Here is a 26,690-nt window from a genome sequence, read left to right on the forward strand (position 1 = left end):
AATCTGGACGAGTTAGCTACTTAAAATGGTACACAATGTTTTAAGTATTCTTATGATTGCTTTTATATCATACTTTATAGAGCAGTGATGGCTAACCTTTTCGGTACTGAGTGCCCAAAGCGCGTGCATGTGTGTGTAGCCCCAAAATGGAATGCATGTGCGTCCCTGCACATGCGCCCTATGCATGCGTCCCACCCCCATGCATGCGCCCCAACCCGTGTATGTGTGCAGGTTCCCACACATGCATCCCACTTCCCATGCATGCGCTCCACCCCTGTGCAAGCGGCAGAGACCTGAAAACCAGCTGGCTGGCAGAAGGTGTACACGCATGTGCGGCGGAGCTGAGCTGGGGCGACGGCTCGCATGCCCGCAGAGAGGGCTCTGCATGCCACCAGTGGCACACATGCCATAAGTTTGTCATCATGGTTATAGAGCAACTTTCACTGGGAAGATAAACTGATAATTCTACATATATCCAACTCCTTCCATTTTTCTCCAGCAGCATTCATTTTTTATTAATATTATTCATTTAATTTTCATCTCTTTCCAATTGTTCCATTTACCTTCAGATAACCTTTGATGAGACTTTGGAATAATTGTGTGTCATATTTTCCTGTAGGCTGCTTGTATTTCAGTCGTCTGAGGTCAAACCTTAATTTAACTATCAAGTACGTATTTAATTTTAGAAATACCACATGATCCAGCCGCTCCCAAGGCCTATGTCTACATGTTTGAAATTCAGTGGCCAATGAAACAATGACAAACTTTCGAAAGGTAAGTTTTTTTTTCTCCTTTATTTATAGAATGTCATTTAATATAATACAGTTAACTTAAAACCAGAAATATTATGTTATGAATAAATTGGAGATGAAGAGATTGGAGATAATGACAGATTGTTTTGCTGTGAATAATTTATGTCTGTGTAGTTATTCCCTTCCTTTGGAGGGGAGAACTTAATGTGCATACATTGTTAGTGTTAAATCATCAACAATTATTTATAAAAAATAAAGGCAGAGTACAAATTAATATTTGATGCATGCCTAACTACTGTAGGATGTATGGAATTTGATTTTAAGTAAGCTTTGGTACAAATAAAATCATTTTTCTAGGGTTTTTTTTTAAGCACCAAGTAATCACTATTCCTAGATGTGGGAAACTGCTCAATATATCCACTTTTAGTAAAATCTGTGTACTTAGAAATGCTTCATTTTAGTTTTAGAGTTCAGGAATATAAGTCAGTGACAGTAATTTCAGTTTTATATATACGTGAAAATAAAAATTAAATAGTAATGTAGTGAATGTTCTGTCAATTTTTGGGGAACAGGGTTATAAATGTAGATTGTTCTGAGGTAATAACACATAAGTGTTGATAGGTTGTGGTTTCTCTGGTGATGTGTATCAATGGGAGCAGAGAAAACTGGGTGACCATTGAAAGGGATTGATTCTCATATACCAAATCTCTCTCAACCCCTGACAGTTTTAATCAGGAGGTCGCTGAAAGAACACACTACGGTTCAGGCGAGATAGAAAACAGAAATCTGAGATTGGGTTTTATGAACATTTTGCCTCTCTAGACTGGTGATATTCAACCTGTAGTTCACAGATCATTGGTGATCCATGAAGGTCCACCATGTTCTTCACTAGTCAGCTGGCCAATTCAGAACCTGCTTTCTGCCCCAGTTCCTGCCTTCCTAAACTTCACACGTGGACCATGTTGACAACTGGTTTGCTGAAGCATTCTAGCGATAAGTCAAATAGCAATGGGATTAGTGAAATTCAGAAAACTGATATGCGGTTGCTGACTATGAGTCCATACACACCACGCTATTTTGAATAGTGATTTTGCATAAACAATCCCAAAAGAAAGGAAAATATCAATAGGAAATGTGACCAAATGAGATGTAAATGGAACACTGAGATGGAAGAACACTTATTTTCCGGCCTTCACCCTTTGAGATTTCTATCACGTTTCTGCTAACAGTGGTTACTACAACACAAGATAAAACAAAAGCTAATCCAGCAGGTAAATAGAGATTAGTTTGGATTTCAAAATGTTAGAACAAAATTTAGCTTAAAAACACCTTTTAAAAAATGGAAGGGATGAGGACTCATTAAGCAACTATTTGTTCAACAACAGTGAAGATATTGTGGTATGTGTTTCAATTCCCCCCACGCATCTATCTCTCTACTGCCTTTCAACTGTCCTGCTGTCCTTGCCACCCTGCACTCCCTCCTACACCCCTGACATCCTGCATTCCACTGTCCCTGCCATCTGTCTGTTGCCCCAGCAGAACTTCTCCATCTTCTTCCCACTGCTGTCAAGAAGTGCCAGACACAGGCAACTACTGACCCTTCTTAATACAGAGTTCTCATGAAGAGCCATAGCTGCTTTGGCCAGGTGTGCCTTGCCAGCAGTGGGAGGAAGAAATTGGTGAAGGTCATCTGGAAGTGGAGCAGCATACAGGATGTCTAAAAGGGCAGGAATAGCTGAGCTAGCCAGGGGGAGGAGTTGGAAGTGCAGATGGGCATGGCAGGGTGGTGAAACCTGGTCTGCCAAACTGAGTTTGTCAGGCCTGGCTGGACAAGAGGCAGGCAGCTGGATAGAATAGGCAGTTTGCATAGAAGTGTGAGAGCCTTGCCTGCCAACCACAGCTGGGAATACTGAAAGTGCCATTGCTAAGCAGTTTGGTTAAATGGTGACTGCTCCACATAGCAATGGAAATTCCAGTCCCAATTAGGATTGTTAAACAAGGACTAAGGGTACAGATTGTTGGAAGAAATATCCATCTGGTTCAGTTCCAAGCTGGGAGAAAGACACTGGAAACATGGAGGCTGATTGGAAAGATGGTTTAATGATGAACAAACCATATTTATGGTTCTGGTACAGCTGACAAAATGCAGTTGAGAGTGGGGGGCGGTTATGCCTTATTTGGGCTTGTATTTGAGCTTCCTGTTCCTGTGCAAGAACATATCCTGTAATATTCTATTGGCTGTTGTCAGATTCCTATGAGGTCATGTAGGGGTCATAGCTGGCTCTATAGGCAAGAGGAAATGCAAATCCTAGGTGCTTGTCTGAGCTAATTTGGTCAACCTCTGCTTATTGTTTATCTGAGCTCCCAGGTGAAGTTTTGATTGCTCTGGGACGATGCAGTGAAGGGGCTTATGTTCTGAAAGGGTGTTGGGCAATTTCTGTTCTGGCTTAATGACTTTTGTCCTGTGTTGGATCTTGGGTGAGGGGCTGCTTCTAATCCTACCATTCTGCCTGTGCTAGTTGTGCTGTAAGGAGTTTCAAAATATCCTGTCTTGAATGGATTTTTGCCTGCAGTATTTGGTTTGCTTATGAATAAAGCTATCTAGATACTTGTCTTCCTTTTTTAATAAGCTCTTTATCTCTTAAGTGTTGGCATATGCTGTAGACTATTAAGAAAAGGTGGGGGCTGCTTCCTGCCTCTAAAAACATGTTTCTCCATTTCTCCTTTAGGGAAATATAGTATTCTGCCTGTTTAAATTTTTCCCAAAATATTTCATTCTTCTAGGAGGGGGGCTTCCAACAAGATGAAACCCTAATTGTTATTTACTGAAAAACATTTAACACTCATTGTTAAAAACAAAAGTGTATAAAAGAGACCCAGTTTAATAAAGTGGTTACAGCACATGATAGAAACCACGAAACTGTGGAGTCTAGTGAAAGCATGAAAGCCACTTGGGTGACTTTGGACCAGACACTGCAATTCACTGCACAGGGTGATTGTTGTGGGGAAAATAGCAAATGGACAGAGTATTAGATATGTTTGCCTCTTTGAGTTCATAAAAATAATTAAGATAGAATAATAATAATTAAAAAAAATATGGAAATCTTGCATTTTCCAAACAGCTGCAATTAATTGCAGAAAGAGAAGCATTGCTTCAAACCTTTGGCATAGGAAGAGTGGCTTCGATGAATTTAAATTTTGCTTTTGCTGATGCTCAGTCTTTATATTGCTGAATAAAACTTTCACTCACTTCCTTTCAAAGGAGACCAATTCTGAGTAAATTCTGTACTTTGCAACTTTCTGACTGCTTGACAAAATGGAATATATGTAATGAATGCTGAAGTAGAATGTATTTTGCTTTATTTTTTTTATACTTCAGTTCTCATACTGAATCCAAAGAATTAAATTAAACTTGACTGAACACGTGCTTCTCTCATGTTTTGGCATATTTTTTCACTTAGCATCAACTTTTTACGGCTTGAAACACCTCCTTAACACCTAAAAAAAGAATGGAAGGAGATGAGGACTCTGGTGAAGATCTCACTGAATATGCTGTTCAGTTTAGTATCCAGGAGTCCCTCAATACTGAACGGAATCCGCCAAGGGCTTCTCCCAGTCATGAGACAAGGTAATTAAGTGATGTGGTAGGCCAAACCCTGTTTTGAATTTCTCTGATTTATAAGGTGCTTGTCTGGTTTACTCTCTGAGTACCTTATTCTTTTCATATGTGGTGCTTCACTTTTGCTTTAAAGTGCTCTGAAGCCAATGTTGGGAACATAATTAGGATATTCACTCATTTTTCAGGAGTTGAAGTTGTGGTAACTTGTAGATATGTTTATTACTTATACTATTTTGATGACTTACAGTGATGTGAATCTATTTAAAATAAATATTTTAATAAATAATAAAGAAGCATTGTGTTAATTATCATTCTTATTGAGCCAGCTTCCTTATTCAACATTGATTTAAAAAAAAAAAACAGGTTTCTGAAAGCAGTGAGCATTCTTGAAGAACTTATATTTGCACTTCATTGTCTTCAAGTTGGACAAATCACTGACCTTAGGTGGGTAATTTGATTTGATTTACAGAGACATGAGATGTAAGAAAAAAGTGGAGAAATAGTGAATCTGACTGTAAAAACAATTGTAATCCTTCCAATTGAATTCACTCCTAACTTACGCAGTTTTTTTTTTTTTCAATTCACTTGTGAAAACAATATCACACAACTAAGTAATAGCATCTGGTTTGGCTGGTGCAGCCTCGGCGAGCGAGGCGAGCGGGATGAGCGGAAGGACGCAGGGATCCAGGAAAAGCTCCAACAAGCAAAGGCTGCCCCCCATGAGGCATGTTTGGGCAAAACTGGTAATAGCATCTGGTTTGGCTGAAAAGCTACAAGGCTGAATAGCTTGACTGGCAGACCTATAATTCCAAGGTGATAAGATGGACTGGAAGAAAATGCTAGATTGTTGCTGAAGAAACTATGTGGATGTGTTCATGAAGTCACCAGGATTTGAGGTTGACTTGAAGGAAACAATTATTGCAGAAGCAGAAAAATAGGTGTTTGATGAAATTACAGCAATAGCACCCAAAATGTGAGATTCTATAAATGCTCTGGTTTTTTTTCTATAGGTTTGTACCTGTCAGTGATCAGAACAAGAAACTTGTAACTGCCATAAGAGAAGGTACATTTGCCAAAAGACATTATTAAATTAATTGTATTATTGTTTGAAAAGGCACGGGCCTGTTTTGTTTACAGTTTTCATCGTGAGTTGTCATACTGTTTTTTTTTTTTCATTTCTTTGCTATCTAGCCCAGTGATCCCCAACCTTTTTTATGCCGCGGCCCGGTACCGGCATCAGCTGGGCGCCGCGGCCCGGTACCGGCATCAGCTGGGCGCCGTCATCTTTTGATGAAAAAGTGCTTCCGGTGAGCTTTACCGAAAAGCTCCGGAAGCACTTTTTCATCAAAAGATGGCGGCGCCAGCAACCAGCGGCCCGGTAGGACTTGTTCCGCGACTGGTACCGGTCCGTGGACCGGTGGTTGGGGACCCCTGATCTAGCCCAACGGATCAACTGTTTGCCCATATATATATATTCATGGGTGTGTATATCTCTTCCCTGAGAAAAGCAAAACCTCACATACATTTTATCAATAAAAGCTTGTGCTTTTACAAAATGTGTTAATCTTTACTACAAGCCTTTCTTGCCTTTTTAAAGATAACAGTAGCCCGTCCTGAATGCTTGCTTCATTTCACCTTAGGTTATTTCTTTTAGGACTAGTCTTTGATCTTCAAAACTATGTCAAGTGCAAATACGCTCTGGATGAGGCTGATGAGAGAGGTTGGTTTCCTTTACATGAAGCTGCTGTTCAGCCAATTCAGCAAATACTTGAAGTAATCTTGGATGGTAAGTTGGCCCAGACTTTGAAGCTACAATCAATACGTTTGAAGAATACGGAGTTGTGTCCAGTCAGCATTCACCTAGAATGCTGAATGAATTCAAGGTTGTTTCCAGAAAGTGCACCAATAAGCTTATTTAAATTTGAGCTCCACTTCAGGTGTGTTCACAGATACATCTACCGGTATGTACTTTCAGTGATGAGGGTTCATTAAGTGTTACCAACTAATTTATATTTAGCTAGTTTAGATTGTGGCAAAAGCATCTAACCAATGCAAATGTTATGAGATTTTGACTGAACATGATCTGGTATTAAAAATTCCTAAAGCAGGTATGTGCATATAACAATTGCAGCATTGAAAACTTAATTTGTGTTTAATTCAACCTAGCATCTTATAAAAGTATGTGGGAATATAAGACATGTGATGGAGAGACACCATTAACTTTGGCAGCCAAATCTGGGCACCTGGAACATGTCAGGACCTTGCTGGCAAAGGGAGTTTGGCCAAATACCATGAACAGAAAAGGAGAAACGCCTCTTCTGATTGGTAATTATTTTGCAAATGGCTTAAGGGATTTTAGCTTGTTTCTAGAGCGTGCAGGATCAGAGGTTGAACATTGTAGAATATGGAAATTGATTATGCAAACCTTTAATTATATAAGTTACTAGTATTTAGGTCATTAAGCTGTACTACACATAGCCTGCCTTTATAACTTTGCTTACACATGCAAGTTGATCTCATGACATATGGTAAGTTCTTTAATATACCTCTTCCTTAGGTCTCTTTATAAATGAGCTTTCCCCCCCTCCATTGATAGCCAGAAGGGGTACACCAACTTTCATGTCATTCTTGTGCTTCTGGTATGTTCTCTTGAGCAGCGACCTAATTTCCCCTTTGGGTTGATAGCATAGCTCCAGGGGAAGTCTTCAGCAAATGAGGAAGAGGTGCTAAAAGAAGTCAAAGAAGGGGAACTACATTTGAGATGATTTCCACTTGGATTGATAGAAATGTAGCTGGGCTTATTATCAGTTGCTCAATTATGTTTCATTTTCTTTCACTTTCAGATTATTCTTGGTCCCTGTATTTTTTTACAGAATTTATGCACTGTAAGAATTTTTAAAAAAAATATTTGTAGCATGCATTGGGTTTCCTTTAGTTTCCGGGTTTCAAGAATGATGACAATAGGAAATAATTAAGTATTTCCTTTATTGGCATGCCACCAATTCCTGAATGCTTCTAATCCCTCTTTTTTATTTGTAATTACAATGAAATTTTGATTTAGCAGATTTTGATATATTATGACATCAGCATAGATGCCATCCTTTTCAGATGAATAGCCAGTAGAAAATAGCGGAACCCCTGTCCTCAGCGGTCTGTTAAGTTGAATGTTTGTTGTACATTCTTCAGCAAGTAAAGCAAAGGAAATATCCTTAATTCTAAAATATTTTTAATTATTATCAAAATCAAATGCAAATGTAAATATGAATAACAGGTTGAATTAGAACTACATTACAAACTAAGCTAAAGTTGTTCTGTATTAACATACTCCAAATACTGACTTCTTATTGGTCCATGCAAACGGCATTGTGATTGGCCCGCTGAACGGCAGTGATTGGTCCGCTAAGAATCAACCGCGATTGGCCGAGCCAATCGCGGGAGATTCAAAGACCTGTCATTGGCCGGCGAGCCGCGAGCAATCCCTATATGAAGGGCTGCCGCGGCTCCAAGATTTTGTACAGGTCTATACATGAAATAAAGAGCTTGAAGTACACTGGTCTCGCGTCTCTTTCATACCCAATCAAACAAAAGTCATATATTTTTATTCATTGAAAACACAATATTTTTCTACAGAAATTGCAGTGGGTTATTTTGAAATATATGGCATCTAAACATTTCCCCCTCTTTTCCTTGTCTTAACTCTTAAGCTGTAAGACAGAAATCACATGAAATGGTTTCCATTCTGATTGAATACAACTGTGTCATCAACCAACCATGCGTTAAACGATGGTCAGCAATGCATGAAGCTGCAAAATGGGGCTGCAGTGATATTGTTGCCCTTCTTGTGAAGAATGGTGGAAATATACAACAGAAAGATGGATACGGAGTAACACCTTTAGGTGTGGCTGCTGAATATGGACACTGTGATGTATTGGAGTATTTAATTCATAAAGGTGTGTTAACAACAATTTTTGTACTGCAAGAGATATGACCTTTGTCTGTAACAATGTTGAATAGTTCCTCGCTGCCTTCAAACTGTTTATGAACATCTTTCTTAATTTCAGTTTACCATTGAAAATACATGATAGCTGCCCAAGTCAGATTTACTTCAATCCATTTATTTTCTACTGTTTGGAAAGCTGCAATGGATATTAAAGAAGTCACTAACAGATTATGTGGCTTTTATGATGACACAGGCAAGGCCTACTAAAGTTTGTTTGTTTTAAACATCTATCAAGGTCACAATGAGAACAGTGTAGTTAGGAACATCAAACTGTGGATAGACCAGAAAGAGTAGGGAAAGGGATTATTTCCTGAAATATTATTCCCATCTTTCTTCCCACTGACTGGGTGGAAATGATAATTTAATAACACGTGGAAAGGTATATATTTGGAAAGGTGTACATTTCCCACATCTACATTAACTATCACAAAGCCATTGAATTTAATACGTAGGGTTGTGGTGTAGATTTACTAGTAACTAGTAGTTACTCTTCATACTGCCTTGTTACTGCGAGCAGATTCAATGAGTAGACACTTCCCTTTCTCTGTAAGGCTGTAGCAATTCATACAATATTTCAGAGCAGGGAAACCAAAGGAAAAAAATTCTTGGATAGACTGCAACTTGGATCATAAGCAATTGATTAGAGCACGATGATAACTGTACACAGATTTCCAAAATTGGGATGAATAAATAAATATTGAGACATAAATCTACTTTCTCCTGTACCACTAGGTGGTGATATTAACATAACAGCTGATGATGGATCATCAATACTCTTTGAAGCAGCCGGTGGTGGCAATCCTGATTGCATAGCTTTGCTGTTGGAATATGGGGGAAGTGGCAATTTGCCTAATAAGGCAGGACATCTTCCAATACACAGAGCAGCATATGAAGGACACTATCTGTGAGTGTGTTCTTTTTATATCTCTTCGTCCAACAACTTTACATAATGGTTTTGTTATTTATTTACATTATAAATGATAAGGGTTATAAGACAGCATATGCAAAAATAAAAATAAAAAAGAAGGCGCTTTCCTGGAGGTGCCTTCAAACTGAGACTGCGTTTCTATGCAAACTTTCCTAAGAATACATTCCACGGAATCCTACTATGTTTTTTTTTTTTTAAAGAAATAAATAGGATTGTGTATTTCAGGGCTGAACAGAGTACGCTGCCTTTAGATCAGGGGCGTCAAACCCACCTCATCAGGGCAGCATCACGTGACGTATCGGGACTTTTTTTTCCCCTTCGCTAAACCGGGCAGGGGCGGGGCCAGCATGGGACACATCCTGCCCACGGGCCGTCAGTTTGACATCCCTGCTTTAGATAGTCGGGAATATCATACATGCTTGCATCTGATGGTCATTCTTAAATTCTGCCCTTACAGTAAAGCTTTGCCTTATTTGTGGTTGATGCAGAAGGTTGGGGCGGAGAATTGCTAAGCCTTGGGATCTACTGGGTCCACAAGCCCTTCTCTATTCCCAGTTTTTTTCTCAGTGCCAACACTAGACTTTGTGATCAAAAACTGGCTTTAGTGATAGAAGAGGGTTCTGATATAGGGGCTACCATTCTAAATTTAGAGCCTTCTTTTTTTTTAAGGTGGAAATCTGATTAACCTAACCCAGAGGTCTCCAAACTTGGCAACTTTAAGTCTTCTGGACTTCAATTCCCAGAATTCCTGGCTGGGGAATTCTGGAAGTTTAAGTCCACAAGTCTCGAAGTTGCCAAGTTTGGAGATCCCTGACTTAACCCTTCCTCTAATTGCAGCCTTTTTAATTTGTTTTAGAATTTATTTATCTGATTAGTTCTATACAGCTTGTAACTGTACAGTTGGTCACACGATCAAATTAATTAAAACTGATGCAAACATTCCAATTGATTAGTTGGGATCTCTGTGCAAGTTAAGGTATGGTTAAATTACATGCTACAGTCTTTTGTTCTGAATTGTAAGTGATTTCAAGATGCTGGAAGCACAAGCTAAGCCATACTTGGATTCAAAGAATAAGGTTTTTAATCTCTCCCTAAGTACCTTGCTACTGATAACTTAGCTCCAAAAGGAAAAATTATAGATTGTTGCAATTTTTTCTCCTAAAGAATGTGAAATAGTAGGGTTAGGGTTACTTAATTTTGAATGGACAAATGCTGAAAGGGGTAGGTTTAAGCAATTTCTTCACTCCCTTTCTCTTGGAAAGCTATCTTATAAATAAAAACAAGAGGGAGAACTCTATCGGAATCTCAATATCTTCTGGATCCAAAGGCCTCTTCAGAATGATGAAACTTGCACTGTAATATTGCAATGTAAGCTCTATTCCTTATGTAAATATATGCTTTCTCATTTCTTCCCATTTGCTCTCCCACAAGATGTCCATAAATTTGGGTAAATCTAAACAAACATGCATATTCTTGTATACCCCCAAAATTGAACCAAGACAAATTTCACCGATTCTGCTTCCCTCAAGCTGCATCTTAGATGATTGAACCAAGATGATTGCATCTTAATGATGACTAATTGTTTTCTACAATATTTACAGGCCATCTGCAGTGGTTTTAGTGTTAAAAGCACATTAACTTTATGGAAACTGTCTTAAAAATACAAGGATCTATTTTGTTTGCTATTATTCATTCTTCTTCAATTGTAGGTTTAGGTCAGTGTTAATTTAATTATCAGACAGAATTAGGCATGGTAGCTTAGGGTCTTTATTATTCATGACAAATGATCTAATAGGGAGGAAAATTTAATGCTGAAAAGATTGACTGCTCTTCCCATCAGTTATTGTGTATTTGGTTCTTTCTGACATGAAGAACAGTGAAGATGGAAAGACTAAGAAACAGTTGGGACTTCCGGTTTGTCGGCTTCACGAGCGGCAGGGATTTGCGAAGCTGCGCGATCCTGCTGCGCTAGCCGCTTTTGGGGCTCCGATCCGGACGGGTACGAGCTAGGCACCCTGCAGGGGCAGCTGAAGGTAGGGGGATCCGGAGAGGGGTTTGGGGTGTTGCAGACCCCTCCCGGCCGGCAGAACCCCCTTTCCCAAGACGTGCAGCAGGTCCGTAATGGCCGCCACAAAGAAACTGGCAGCCGGGTAAGAATGCGCTGAAGGAAGTGGAGAAAGTTTTTGAAAGGAGAAAGTTTTTCTTGGTTCCTAGGACTCTAAGACATATTTAACAAAATTCCTGAAAAGTATGACTTTCTGAATGATACCTTCTAGAAGAGGAAAAAAGTGGCAGTTTGGTGGTGCTGAAAGGAAAGCTTACCCTCCTTTCCTACGGAATTAATAAGTGGATATTAAGAAACCTATTTTTTTAGGGTGAAAACTGGCTTTAAGCGATGAGTGGGAAAGGAGAGGACTAAAAAAAATATTGGTATGCTAAGACTGTTGGAGGAGATGCCTTAAGGATTTGAAGACTAAAATATATTGCAATGAGACTTTAAGAAACAGATTTGGACTTTCTTTGTCTCTGATTGATACTACCCCAGAAGGAGAAAGTGAGAACTCTGCCTTGGTTTGGACTGATTGATAACTTTGGGACTGTTTTATTTTTTTCTTTGGAATATTCTGGTTGTTGTAAGAAGAAAGAAGGGGAAAAGAAAAGAAAAGATTTATAATGGCTCTTTCTATTGAGGAACTGAGAAAAGATTATGAACAAGCAAAAAAAATGGTAAAGCTGGTTTGAAAGAAGCCTTCCTTTTTTAGAAATGGCGCTTATTAACTATCAACAAACATTACAACAGATGAAGACAGCAGAAGAAGAAGAAGGAAAGGAAGCCATTTTTAATAAATCTCAGAACTCGACCAAGAAAGAAGTAAGAGGGAAAGGAAGAGAAATAAAGGACTTAAGATTTAAAAAAACACTTAAGAAAGGGAAAATAAGGTGCAAAATCAATATAATGATAGTAAACAAAAGGGAAAAGGAACACGACAGAGAAGGGAAGCCAGTAAGGCAGAGGCTAGAAGAAGGGGGCTAGAAAGGTTTGTTGGGAGAAGAAAGGAAGGGAAAAGGTGGAGAAAAGCTACAAAGTTTTGAAATTAAATGGGGAAAAAAGGAATCTTTTTAGGATAAAGGATAAAGTATAATTTCTTCAAAAAGATTTTGCAAGGTACATAAGATGATATTGTAGTATTGTATTAGAAATAGAAAACTTAAATGGTTTAAGAGTTGATAAGAGATTAAAATGGTGAAATGTTTAATAATGATTGGTTTTAAAATTTAATAATATGAGGGGAGGTTTAGAATATTGAGTTTTAATTAAAGAGTTTAATAAGATTATGGTATTGATGTTATTATAAAATTTCTATTATAGTATTTGTTTTTAATATTTAGATTTATTGTTTAACTATGTATTTAATTATTCTGGATGTACTATTTAGATAGAATGTACCAAGCAAAATCGGATTGGGTATTGGGCGTTATTTTAAAGGTTAATTTGATTAATTTAGGGGGAGATAGAAAGGCATCATACTCTGATTAGTGATTTCAGGAGAAACGTCTTTTTTTAAAAAGGAACGAGACAAAGGGACAATAAAGAATGGACAAAAGATACAAATATAATGACTCAAATTAAGATGATTAATTAAGATAGAATTAAGAAGAGTGAAATATGTGGAGAAGTTAATATAAAAGACTTAGAATGGTAAATAAAATAAGTAATGATATGTAAGATGAGCATGAATATAATTGAAGTCCATGAAGAGAGATACCTGGGTCCAAGTTACTTTCCAAAAAGATTTTTTTTATGTTTTGTGTGTTGTGTGTATATGTTTTTTTTGGGGGAGAATTAATAAAACCTTGCAGAAATATAGAATGAGAATAATGGTAACTAAGTCAGAAAGAAATAGATGAAATAATAATAATGAAATTGAATAAGAGTAAAGAGAAGTAAAGAGAAATTGGATAAGAGGTTTTTGTATGTTTATATGGAAATGGTTTAAAATAATTATAGTTTATCTGACTTGTTAAATTTATAATGGAAAAAGGTTTAAACATGTAATGGATAATGATGATTTGTGTGTTTTGAAAATTAATAAAACTTGTTTAAAAAAAAAAAAGAAAGACTAAGAAACAGTTAGGAGGAAATGTATGTTAGGAACAGCTATATTTCACAAGGTACATATTTTTTTCCACTAGGTTTTCAATCTAGAAATACTGGTTTAAATTAATTCCTTCTTTAAAACAAGGAGGACAGTTTTGCTGTCTCCACAGATGAATTGGATATCTCTCTAGTTTTGATATCAGAAACCTCCAAAGTTGGGGTTTCATCATCATTCAAGGATGGGTAACAAATGGTTCAGACTTGCTTTCTAAAATGCTAATCGAACATTTCCCCAGGTTTATTTATAAGGGGGAAAATCATGTTCAAGTTAGGTGACAAAATTAAGTTCCTACTTTTGAGCTCTTTCATGACAATGAACGTTTCGAAATGAAAAGAGATTTAATAGAACAAAAGTTCATTCCTGGATCTCTTTCTTACAAGTGATTCCATTATCTTGGATGCATGAGTCTCAAGGGCAAATTCTTAATGCTAAGCAATAGTGATAATCAGGAGTGGGATTCTACCTGGTCGGTCCGGTTCTATAGAACCAGTTGTTATGATTCTGCCCAGTTTGGAGAACTGGCAAATCGTGCCACTGGCTGGCCCCTCCCCTCCCGACCCACTCACTCCTTACCTGGCATATGAGCGCCATCAAACTTGCCTGCATTTGGTAAGTGTGCTTTTCCCTTTTTCCCCCGACCATCAGCTGTTCTGCTGTGCCGGGGGAGATTTAGATTAGCTAGAAAGCAGGAAATCGTTGGATCTCTTGCTTTCTAGCTAATCTAAAAGCAGATCTGAACCTCTATAAGACTGAAGCTTCTATTTTTCAGTGCAGACCCAGGTAGCAGATTACAGAATCATAAATCTCTAAGTGAATCTGTGATTCTGTGAGCAATTCAATCTGCCTGCCTGCTTTGTCTGATTTTGGGTAAAAGTTGCTCCTTTTTTATATATAAAAAATTCAATATTTACATACATGATGTGTTGTGAATTAATTTTGTGAGTTTGCTTGCTAAGCAAATATTATGTGACAGACTCAGGTAGCAGATTGCAGAATCATAGATCTCTAAGTGATTGTGAGCAACTCAATTCTGCCTGCCTGCTTTGCCTGATTTTGTGTAAAGGTTGCTCTTTTTTAATAAAAAATTCATTATTTACATAAATATTTATAATATTTACATACAAGCCACACCCAGCCAATCACATGACCACCAAGCCATGCTGTCAGCAAGCCACGCCCAGCCAGTCACATGATCAAACCACACCCACAAATTAGGCCACGCCTACAGAATCGGCTGTTAAGAAATTTGAATCCCACTCCTCATGATAATGCTATCTAAATCTGGAAAAGTTTGAGGTATCTAAGTTGCATAGCCCCTGACTATTGTACTTAGTAGTCATTGAGAGTGAAGATACTTTCTGTTACGAACTAAGCAAACTCATTCATCAATAACCATACTAGCTTTACTTCAGCAGCAGGCTCGTAATCCTGCACTTCTGATTGGCCCACGGATAAGCGAATCGTGATTGGCCGCCTCTGGCTGACCTGATTGGCTGACAGCGGGCCATCTCTGATTGGACGCTTTTAGAGCGGTTAATTCAATTTCACTGGTTGTTGTGACAGCAGCCAGCTCTATAAAAGAGCTGCTGTTGCCTAAGTTGTTGCTCTGTTCTGAAGTCACTATTAAAGAGTTGAGTCACTATAGATGTCTCGTCTCCGTTATTGCGCCCACTCCTCCAGATCTAACACTGGCGACGAGGATGGGATGCGGAGACAATAGAGCTGACTGAGCACTCGCTGAGTACCGAACAGAGCATGTGGCTAAGAGCGCACCAACAATGGCAAGATGACCAGTGGCGCCATACCACCCGCTCCATTTGACCCGGCTAACGAAGACTGGGACTCGTATATAGACAGGTTCCAGATGTTCCTGGAGACCAACAATCTGAAAGACGCTGCGCCTGGCAAGAACGAGCGATCTTCCTGACCCATTGCGGGCCTGCCATTTTTAAAATGGCTAAGGCACTTGCTAAACCAGTGGAAGTTAAGACAATGGATTGGGATACCCTCGCACCAATCCTCCGGGCCCATTATGCACCCACGGTGCCAACACTTATCCGAAGACATGAATTTTACCAGAGGGACCAACGGAAAAACGAGAGCGTTGGAGACTTCATCGCGGACCTCCGGAACCTGGGAGGCCTCTGTGGTTTTGCAAACCTCGAGGAAGCCATGAGAGACCAAATAGTTCTGGGATTAGATGACCACACGGCACAGAGCAAGATCATGGCTAAAGGGGACATCGACCTCGCAGATGTCATCGCCGACGCTACTGCAGCAGAAGCAACCAGGAAGTCGGCCGCTCGAATGCGCCGCACCAACGCACCACTCCGCCAACTCACCAGTGATACTACGCCTTTTTCCGAGAGGCACTCAACAACGGCTCACCATGAAGACCTCGAATCCTCGTCTGATAGTGAGGAAGAGGAGGTCAACCGACTCAGGTCAGAGTGCGACAAGCGAGACCAGAGGAGCCAGAAACCTTCGCGTCAATGCGCCGGTTGCGGGGCCAATCACCCGCGATCTGACTGCAAATTCCTCGACGCACTCTGCCGTTCCTGTGGTAAGAGGGGCCACATCGCAAAGGTCTGCAGAAGCAAGCGAGGGTCAAGTCCAATCCGAAGAGAAAGCAACTTCCGTCAAACAACGGGCAGCCCACCTGTAAATCGGGACCGCCTGAATCACCAATGGAACCACTATCACTACAGAAATAGAGCGCCTGCTGCATCAGCTAGACGGGAAGAGGCACATCAAACCATTACCATTGGTCACGCATCATCCTTGGATGCAAGAAAGATCCGAGTGAAGGTCGCCATTGAGAATCGTCCATGCGTAATGGAAGTAGACTCGGGATCATCCCTATCAATGGTCTCATGGAAAACTTTTAAACAGCTGATCCCTGACATCTGTCGCCAGGACCTCAGCACCCAAAAAAATTATATTAAGGGACTACCAGGGAAACAGGATTCCCGTTGCCGGTTCCCGCCACATCCAGGTGTCCTTCAAAGACCACACCGCAACTCTGCCTATTACCATCGTCGATCGAGACCGGCCCAGCTTGTTGGGATTACAGTGGTTCGCTCCACTGGGGATTGCACTAGCTGGCATTCACCAGACCAGAAGCAGCGACTGGGAAGCGGCCCTCGTCCAGGAGTTCCAGGACGTGTTCACCGAGAAGCTAGGCAAGTACAAGGGATCCCCCATATCGTTTAGCCTCAGCCCCGAGGTTGCGCCCATCCGCCTTAAGCCTCGTCGAGTGCCTTTCGCACTCAAGCCAAAGATTGATGAACAATTAGACAAATTAATAGCCCAGGGGGTGTTGGAATCGATTGATCATGCCCGTCGGGAAACCCCGATTGTAACACCCATAAAGCCTGATGGATCGATAAGAATTTGTGGGAATCACGGCCACCCTAAATCATGCGCTTCAGCAGAGCGCTTATCCCGTACCTGTGGTCCAACACCTCTTCATTCTTGGGAGGTGGAAAAATATTTGCAAAATTGGACCTAGCCCAGGCATACCAGCAACTACCCGTAGATGCAGAGACTGCTGAGGCCCAAACTATAGTCACGCACAGAGGTGCGTTTAAATGTAATAGACTCCAGTTCGGAGTGAGTGTAGCACCAGGCATTTTCCAGAGCCTGATGGAGAGACTGCTACAAGGCATAAAAGGGGTCGTGCCTTATTTCGATGACGCTTGATAGCTGCCCCCAATAGAGACGTATTAGAGAAACGACTAGAACAGTTCTCCAGAAATTCAAAACGCCGGTTTGAAAGTAAAAAAGACAAGTGTCAACTTTGTACTGAGAGGGTTGAATTCCTTGGGTACCTTCTTGACAAAGGGAATCCATCCTACTGAAAAAAAGTAACTGCAATAAAAACGCCCCAAGACCCAGGAATAAAACAGACCTCCAAGCCTTCCTGGGACTCATTAACTTTTATAACATCTTCTTGCCCCAGAAGGCGACTGTAGCTGAGCCCCTACATAGACTACTCGACAAGAAGGCTTCCTGGGTCTGGGTACATCGGGAAGAACGAGCATTCCAGCAAGTAAAAGATCTCTTAACCTCAGATGCTGTATTAATGCAGTATAACGAGACTTTGCCTTTAACTGTCACCTGTGACGCTTCACCGTTTGGGGTGGGAGCCATCTTAAGCCATGTCCTACCAAACGGAAATGAGGCACCTATTGCTTTCTTTTCACGAACTTTATCAAAGACTGAAAGAAACTATAGCCAACTCGATAAAGAGGCTCTCGCTATTGTATCCGCTATTAAATGTTTCCATGAATATGTATATGGCAGACCGTTTACCATAATAACCGATCACAAGCCATTGCTTGGCATTTTAGCGGGAGACAAACCAACTCCCCACATCTTATCACCCAGAATGACCCGTTGGTTAGAGTTTCTAGCCGCATACGATTATCAACTGCAACACCGCCCGGGGAAAGCCATTCCCCACGCTGACGCCTTGAGTCGTTCTCCGCTACCTGAAGCCATAGACGATCCAGCTCCAACTTTAACTGCACTCCAAATTGAAACTCTCCCTGCACCACCCCTGACTGCATGAGACATCGCCGTGGAAACAAAAAAGGATCCTGTATTTGCTCGAGTCCTCAGCTGGGTGGAATGAGGTTGGCCTGACAACGAACCCAACGACACCTTCACGCCTTTCAAACACCGACAGACAGAACTGTTCTCCCAGAAGGGCTGCATCTTGTGGGGAGACAGAGTTGTCATCCCAGAAAAATTACAACATACAGTTCTAAAACTGTTGCACGATGGTCATCCAGGCATCGTGCGAATGAAGGCATTGGCAAGAAGTTACGCGTGGTGGCCAGGTATCGATAAACAGATAGAAGCCTGGGTGGCCACATGCAACAAGTGCCAGGAGATCCGCGCTGCCCCACCGAAGGCACCTCCAACTGAATGGGACGCACCTCGTGGTCCCTGGTCCTGCATCCACATTGACTTTGTGGGACCCACCAAGGGACACACCTTTCTCATAACAGTGGATGCCTATTCCAACTGGCTCGAGGTCCACAAAATGAAGAGCACCACCACAGAAGCCATCGTTAAAAAATTAAATAGACTATTCGCTACGCACAGATTGCCTGACGTTTTAGTCTCGGATAATGGTCCCCAATTCACTGCCCTAGCATTTGAACAGTACCTAGCTGACCGGGGCATCCGCCATGCCTTAACTTCGCCGGCTCACCCTGCGGCCAATGGCAGGGCTGAGCGAATGGTCCAATTCATAAAAAAGACCTTGCACAAGATGGAACATGGAGACATTGATGACAAAGTAACCAGAATGCTTCTCCTCCAACACATCACCCCGCACAGCATCACAAACAGAACCCCGGCCGAACTTCTGATGGGCCAGAAACTTCGCTCACACCTCGATCGCCTACACCCAACCTACACGCCAGAAAAACCTTGCAGTTCCAGCAGCAAGTGTCGTGCGTTCAAGGTAGGCAACTTAGTCTTTGCGAAAAACTTCTCGGGTGATCCATTGTGGGTCCCCTCTACTATAACTCAACTTACGGGCCCTAGATCTTACCGTCTACAAACTAGCGATGGGAAATTATGGAAGCACCATATAGACCAACTTCGTTCCCGATTGGCACCTAACCCTATCTCAACCCCTGAATCTCAAACTGGCGGGGGGAGGGAAATCGAGGGGGCCGAAATGGAAATAGCAGATGACCCAATAATTGAAGCCCAGCAGTCTGCACAACCAACCATGGGATACTCACCTTCCGGAGGAGGACCGAGCCGGGTGATTGCTTCGCCGCAAAGCAGCCCGGCCATAGAAGCAAGTCCAGGGAACCCGGATGACAGCAGAGAGGACAGCCCTGAGTCCCCGAGCGGAGTAGTGAAACCGTTTTCGCCACCCGGTTCTACAAACAGTCCACCGGAGCCAGCGCCAGAGCAGAAACCGGTGGAACAGCGAAAATCAAATAGACAGGTGAAACGGCCTGCCTACTTGCGAGAATACGTCACCCCACCCCTCAGACGGAACCTAGGGGGGAGGGGTGTTACGAACTAAGCAAACTCATTCATCAATAACCATACTAGCTTTACTTCAGCAGCAGGCTCGTAATCCTGCACTTCTGATTGGCCCGCGGGTAAGTGAATCGTGATTGGCCGCCTCTGGCTGACCTGATTGGCTGACAGCGGGCCGTCTCTGATTGGACGCTTTTAGAGCTGTTAATTCAATTTCACTGGTTGTTGTGACAGCAGCCAGCTCTATAAAAGAGCTGCTGCTGCCTAAGTTGTTGCTCTGTTCTGAAGTCACTATTAAAGAGTTGAGTCACTATAGATGTCTCGTCTCCGTTATTGCGCCCACTCCTCCAGATCTAACACTTTCTTTCAAATTATGGGCTAAGAGTGAAATTGTTTTGATTCACAGATGTTTGTCACTAAATTGGTACAGTCATCAAAATACACCTTTCAAGTGCAGTAGGTTGTTAGGGGGAAACTGGTACTTTACAGAATAGAGCTATTTTTCCTCACAGAAACATCACATCAACACAAGATAAAGGAAGTATATTTATTTACAGTCACAGACCATTAAAACACAACCACAGAATTAAAAATGCAGAAAACACTAATAAAACACATTAAATTGTAATTTATTGATTAGAAAGAGAACTATCCTTTTTGATAATCAGATTTATGAGTGCCAGTCCTCATGAGTAGTATAATGGGCAAAGCAGCGATGACCTCTGTATTTGAGCAGGAACATGTCAAATTGTTGTATGGGAGACAGGTAGATTTGCCTATAGTCTCCATAGTAGGTAGCTCACCAATCAGGCCAGTGATGGCGAACCTTTTGGTTGTGGTGTGCCGAAAGGGCATGTGCGTGCCAGCACCCACAATGCAATGCTCCCCCCCATGCATGTGCACACAACACCTCCACCCCATTACCTGCACTGCGCATGTGTGCGCCTCCCAGCTGATTTTTGGCTTGTTTGAGGCCGTTTTTGCTCTCCCGGAGGCTTGAGGGAAGCCTCTGGAGCCTCGGAGGCCGAAAAATGGGCCCATTTCATCACTTCCAGTATTTCCGGAAGGCCCGTTTTTCGGCCTCCTGAGACTGCAGAGGCTTTCCTCGAGCTTCAGGGAGGCCGAAAAAGGCCTCAAATGGGCCAAAAAATCAGCTGGGAGGTATGCGCATGCGCAGTGCAGGTAAGTTGGCTGAGGCTCGCATGCCCACACAAATGGCTCTGCATGCCACCTATGGCACATGTGCCATAGGTTCGCCATCACAGCATTAGGCTAAATACTGCCATTTAATACTGTCTAATTTCATTGGGAATCTAGCTATCTATATAATGTCCTAGTCCTAAGACTTTCTGATAATCTACAGGCATCAGCCACTGAACCTGAATCTTCTGAACACAATAGTACACAACATCTGCTATCTTAATTACACTGTTAAGAGATAAGCTTTATCTTCGAAACTTGTCTATTATCTACATTTTAGTCACCACATTAAATTCATCTTCCCTATTTTTGCAGGGCCTTGAAATTCCTGATTCCAGTGACATCCAAAAGTGCAATCCGGAAAAGTGGGCAGAGTCCCATCCATTCAGCAGCAGATGGCCAAAATCCACAGTGCCTGGAACTCCTAATTGAAAATGGGTTTGATGTCAATGTTCTTTTGGCAGAACACATTTCCCAAAGTTATGACGATGTAAGGAAAACAGCCCTTTATTTTGCAGTTTCCAACAATGACATTCTCTCCACCGAAATATTATTGCAAGCTGGTGCAGACCCCAATAAAGATCCTCTCAATTGCCTTCTTGTGGCCGTGAGAGCAAACAACCATGAAATTGTACGGTTGCTTCTTTCTTATGGAGCAAATGTCAACTGTTATTTTAACCTTGTGAATGACACTCATTTTCCCAGTGCCATTCAATATACCTTGAATGATGAAGTAATGCTAAGGTTGCTGCTTAATCATGGGTACAACGTGGACCTCTGTTTTGATTGCATGCATGGCGATATCTTTGGAAATTCTTTTTTGTGGCCAACAACAGAGGAAGAGATATTACCAGGCTGGACATCTTGTGTAATTGAAGATAACCCTGTAAGGATATATATTTTTTATCCTATTCAATATTATTATTAATCAACATTTGTTAAGGAGAGTGTGTTGGGTTGGCTATTATTGGGTTTAAAATCTCAGATATTTCACTTTGATTGTATCTCTTCCCTCAAAGAAAATTGTGACTAAGATCTGTATGAATAATGCTCATTCCTTCTTCTATTTTTAGGTATAATGACAAAGGCCAAGTGTAAAGTGAGGATAGAAGCTGTTGTAAAAAGAAAACACAGACACATGTTTGTGTCCTTGTCTCTGCTACTGATAAGCATGCTTAGAGATGCAGGCATTAAATTGCCTCTGTTAAATGTACCCTTCTTCAAAAGAATAGAGCCAAGAGAAGAACTATTGATAACGCAATATGCCTAGTGCTATGTGGAAGGAAAAGGAAAACAAATTAATCCAATGGAAAACTTATATTATCTGATTAAGAGGACACTTAAATTCTCTGCAAAACTGTTGCAAGTCTACATCTTGGCTATCAAATTTATTCATTTCATTATTTAGGTACTTTTAGGCTATCTATTTAAACACAAGGAATCATATGAACTTCTACTGTATTATACAGACAAAGAAGAGGTCTGTGATCTATTTTGTTAGCAAGCTTAATGTTTAATGTTTTATAAGTCATTAGATATGCAAGTAAAGTTCAAGTATTTCAACTCAGAATATAGCTTTCCACTTTCTTCCCAAAGAGATATAGAGAACTGCCAAAACTATGAAATGGCATTATAATATTTTAAGAATTCCAGCTGCCTATAATTTGGCAGTTCAAATCTCACCAGGTTCAGAGTTGACTCAGCTTTCCATCCTTTCAAGGTGGGTTTAAAGAAATGTTTGGATTAATGCATCTTGTTTTATGATGTGACCTGTTCGTGAATTCTGCACAATATTATAATAATACATTTTAGAAAGTAATTTAGTATAACACTGATCATATTTTCCTTTCAGTTCTGTGATTTTATTACGCTTCCTTGGATGAAACATTTAGTTGGACCCATTGTCCGTATTTTGATAGATTATATGGATCATGTTCCTCTCTGCACTAAACTTAAATTTGTCTTGGAGACTCAGAAAGAATGGCCAGAAATCCAGCAAATATTAGGTAAATGAATACTATTCACTTGGAATTAGGCTAGCTGTTTAATCTATGAAAACAAAAGAAAAATGTATTTGTGTTTGAAGATTTCAAATAATTTGTTACTATTATGTTATAACAATATGTCCTTTGTGTGAATATATAAGGATTAGGTGAATAAAGGCTTATTATAGCAATAGAGGGGAGAACTTGATCTTGGGATATATAGTATTATCCAAATGGAATCTAAGAGAAATTATTGGTAGGAAGTCTATTATAGAACTACAGTTGCAGAAAAAGAAATGTGTAATACAAAATCAATGGCAAAGAACAATAATCTATGATCTAATGTATTTTATTTGGTGTATTTGGAACTTCTAAATCACTTTTTCTTGTAAGTGGAAATTGCAGATTCTCTTGAACTTCTAATAATTATTGGTTTAGATGGCGTCATAAATAAATGGCTATCCTTCCAAACTGATATTTTTGAAATACTGACTTGGGTTTCTAACATCTAACATATGATCAATAAGAGAAGATTGGATTAAATGATATCATTTCTCTAATACTAGCACAGAAATAATAAAATTTGAAATGTATGGTAAAGTCAAATACTACTCATTTGTGCTACAGAAGCATTTTTTTTTAGATAGTGTTGGCAGCTGGGATCAGTGTGTCTCATTTTGGTCAACATTTATCACATGATGTGATATTTTCATCATAGACTCTGGATTTTACCATACCTGTTATCTAGGAAGCGTTTATCAACAACTTGGATACTTCCTAAGTTTTCAGAGGACACAAAGTAGGAGGCAAAAATAGCTGGGAAAATTCAAAAGGGAGAAATATAGCATTCTTCATTTGGGTAGAAAACAAGAAAGGCACCAGGATAGAAAGGCAGTAGTACATGGGAAAGGGATTTGGATACTGCCATTGATCACAAATTAAATATGAGCCAGGAGTATGATATAACTGTAAAAAGTGAACTGTGTCTTAGGGATACATTAATAGGAGCAAAGAGTTTCAGATCATGGGAATTTATATTCCATTCTACATTGCACTCTTCAGATTTTATTTGGAGTGCTGTGTCTAGTTCTGGGCATTACAGTTGAAAAAGAACACTGAAAATTGGAGCAAAGGGGAGCTTCAAAATGCTGGAAATCAGGTGTTAATTACAAGACAACTGAAGGGAGATATGCAGGGATGGGATTCAAAAATCCCAGCAACTGGTTTGCTGCCTGGTTGCTGGGTGGGCATGTCCATAGTCGGGGTGGCCTACAGGAACTTCCGGGAGGGCTATTTTCTTCCTTCTGGCCTCTGGGGGTATGAAAACAGCCTCCCTTGGGCTCTGGAGGACCTCCGGAACCCGGAAACAGGCCCATTTCCAGACATCCAGTACTTCTGGGTGTTAGATCAGGTAGATCGGTTCCCACAGAGACGCAAGACCAAAAGTGATCATTCAGCTCTTTATTGTGTATATAGACCAGTACAAGACCTGCGAGCTGCGGCAACCCTTCATATAGGAATCGCTCGCGGCTCGGCGGCCAATGACAGGGCTTTGAATCTCCCGCGATCGGCTCGACCAATCGTGGTTGATTCTTAGCGCGCCAATCACGGCCATTTAGTTGGCCAATCAGGTTGCGGTCTGTGTGGACCAATCAGGGCTCAGGGTTTGGAGTATGCTAATATAGAACACTGGGAGGGCCGTTTTTTGCCTTCCCAAGGGTCCGGAGGCCTCCCTCTGGCCTCTGGGAGGGTGAAAACAGCCTCCCCCAGGTTCTGGAGGTCATCCGGAAGTCAGAAACAGGCCCGTTTCCGGACTTCCGGAAGGCCTGATTTCCCCCCTCCCAGAGCCTTCACACGGACCCTGTACTTATCTGCATTGAAAATGGGCTACGTGGAGACTCCTGGGAGGAGAGGGACGGAGTGGCCGAGGCCAGCCGATCAGTTGAAATACCGGTTCGACGAACCAGGTGAAAACGTAACATTCGGTTCTCCCGAACCGGTAGAATCCCACCCCAGGAGATATGATAGCAGCAACTATATGAAGTCACATGGAAGAAGAAATCAAAATATTCTCTCTTACTCCAGTGATCAAGACTTGAACCAGTGATTTCAAAAAGTAGGTACAAATAGAGATCAGGAGAACCTTCCTGATTGTATGAGCTGTTAGCCAGGGAAACAGGCTGCATGGTCAGTTTGGCTTTCAATGGAGATCTTCAAACGGGCTGGGTGATCATGATCTAATGTATCCCACCCTGAGTATGGCATTGGATCAAATTATCTTTTAAGCTTCCTGCCTTCTGTATGATTTTTCAGTGCTAAATTAATCAGACATATTTTCCATTTCTTTCCTTTGTGTCTTTCAGAGAATCCTCGTCCACTAAAACATTTGTGCCGCCTGAAAATACGTAAATATATAGGATTAGCGAGAAGAGAGAAGACTCTATCCATGAAGAATCTTCCTCTCCCCCCGATTTTAACAGAATTTATCCTCTTCAAAGAATATGATCTTTATGGAAGAGAACTACATTTGGAATGATCAGAATCCCAGACACATTCCCTTGCTTATTAAACTTCACAAAGCTTTGGATCAGAATATCTAAATTGCCAAATATAAGATGGCTTCTAAAGATTTCCTTAGGCCCATGGAAGAGATTTTTTTTTTTATACCTTACACTTGAATGTTTTGGAGGGGAAATGACACCAGCTCCATTGCTTCATTTCCACTTTTGTCATAGAAGTAGAAGACTTTACATGTACTCATATCAACTTTACACAAATACTGTTATTTGCAGAACTGTGCTAGTTTTCCCATTTGCCTATGCATCTTGGTTTTAGTATGTTTTGCCGCCATCTTCTCCTTTTCCCAACTGCCTATGCATCTTGGTTTTAGTATGTTTTGCCACCATCTTCTCCTTTTCCCAACTGCCTATGCAACTTGGTTTTAGTATGTTTTGCCGCCATCTTCTCCTTTTTCATAAGAAATAGAGATTGTTCACTTGTCAGAAAAATTAGTGTTTTTTTTCTTGGCACATAACAGAATTATATTCTGGATATATTCTAATATAAAGTATTTCTTATGCCATATAACGTGTAACATTACGTTGTGGAAGAGTTAAAAGATGTGTGAAATATTATGTGGATTGTACTTAAACAAGAACCTTCTTTTGCATTTTTCCCTTTTTTTCACGGCTTCCAGATTAGAAGCACAGCACTCATATAATTCATTTTGTTTTAGGATTATTTTGCAGGGCAATTCACTATATCTTATTAATGGTCAAATAATATAGATTTCTATTTATTTGATGTGCACATCTCAGTTTCTCTTCTATATACATACATAAATATGTGTAGGTGCATACAAACATATACACAAATACAAACTGTTCTTATAGAAATCATGTTTGTTCACAGGTAGGTTATCACTGAACATACAAAATGCTTGTTCTGATGAGACAATGCTAATTTCAATATGCATACCGAACTTTTTGAAATTCTGGCGTGCCTGGATTTTCAAGGGTATCACAATCCAGAGGCTTAGTTATCCATTAAAAGCTTCAGGCACACTCTGAACAATTTCCTAAAGTTACCAAACAGTTATTTTTAATCAGACAGAAAAACAATTCAATGACAAGAGAGGCATAATGTTAATTACATAATAACTATACTGAATTCTTATTGAATGTAAATGAACTTAACTTTAATTTTTTCTGATTTTGGGGAAGTATACTTCACCATTCAAAGGTTAATAATGGTGTAGAACAGGGAAGTCAAACTTGATTTCATTCAGGGCCGCATCAGGGTTGTGTTTGATCCGGCCTACGGGCCTTGAGTTTGACAGCCCTGGTCTAGAAAAATAAATGCAGTTTCTGTTTTTTAAATGGTTCAATTGTCAGTGGCTGTCCTACCCTATATATGGAGGAGATCGAATTGCTTATGATTATTATGCAGACAAGATCCTGCAGAACCAGCTTCAGATCCGTTCATGTGAAACGGGACGATGTAAAAAATGGTCCATCCAATAATTTAGATTGTCC

At 40.5% G+C, this 26,690-nt stretch overlaps 1 protein-coding gene across 3 annotated transcripts; it reads left to right on the forward strand.

Annotated features, from left to right (window-relative positions):
• The first annotated feature begins 567 nt into the window (after positions 1-567).
• On the forward strand, positions 568-25,522 carry ASB15 (ankyrin repeat and SOCS box containing 15). 3 transcript variants are annotated; one of them, XM_026669055.2, is made up of 10 exons: positions 571-774; positions 4,214-4,380; positions 5,382-5,434; positions 6,026-6,157; positions 6,538-6,696; positions 8,076-8,321; positions 9,104-9,275; positions 20,987-21,557; positions 22,524-22,677; positions 25,020-25,522. In XM_026669055.2, the coding sequence occupies exons 2-10, from the start codon at positions 4,262-4,264 to the stop codon at positions 25,190-25,192; spliced, it is 1,779 nt and encodes a 592-aa protein (XP_026524840.2). In that variant the 5' UTR covers positions 571-774; positions 4,214-4,261; the 3' UTR covers positions 25,193-25,522. The 3 variants fall into 3 exon arrangements, with proteins under 3 accessions (XP_087825511.1, XP_087825510.1, XP_026524840.2); XM_087969385.1 differs by lacking the exons at positions 22,524-22,677; positions 25,020-25,522 and adding an exon at positions 21,745-22,482 and having other exon boundaries at positions 568-774; XM_087969384.1 differs by lacking the exon at positions 6,538-6,696 and having other exon boundaries at positions 569-774; positions 25,020-25,519.
• The last annotated feature ends 1,168 nt before the right edge of the window (positions 25,523-26,690 follow it).

Source organism: Notechis scutatus, chromosome 6 (genome assembly GCF_049901735.1).
Source record: "Notechis scutatus isolate UNSWTSFEM ecotype Mainland chromosome 6, rNotScu1.2, whole genome shotgun sequence".
Lineage (NCBI taxonomy): Eukaryota > Metazoa > Chordata > Lepidosauria > Squamata > Elapidae > Notechis > Notechis scutatus.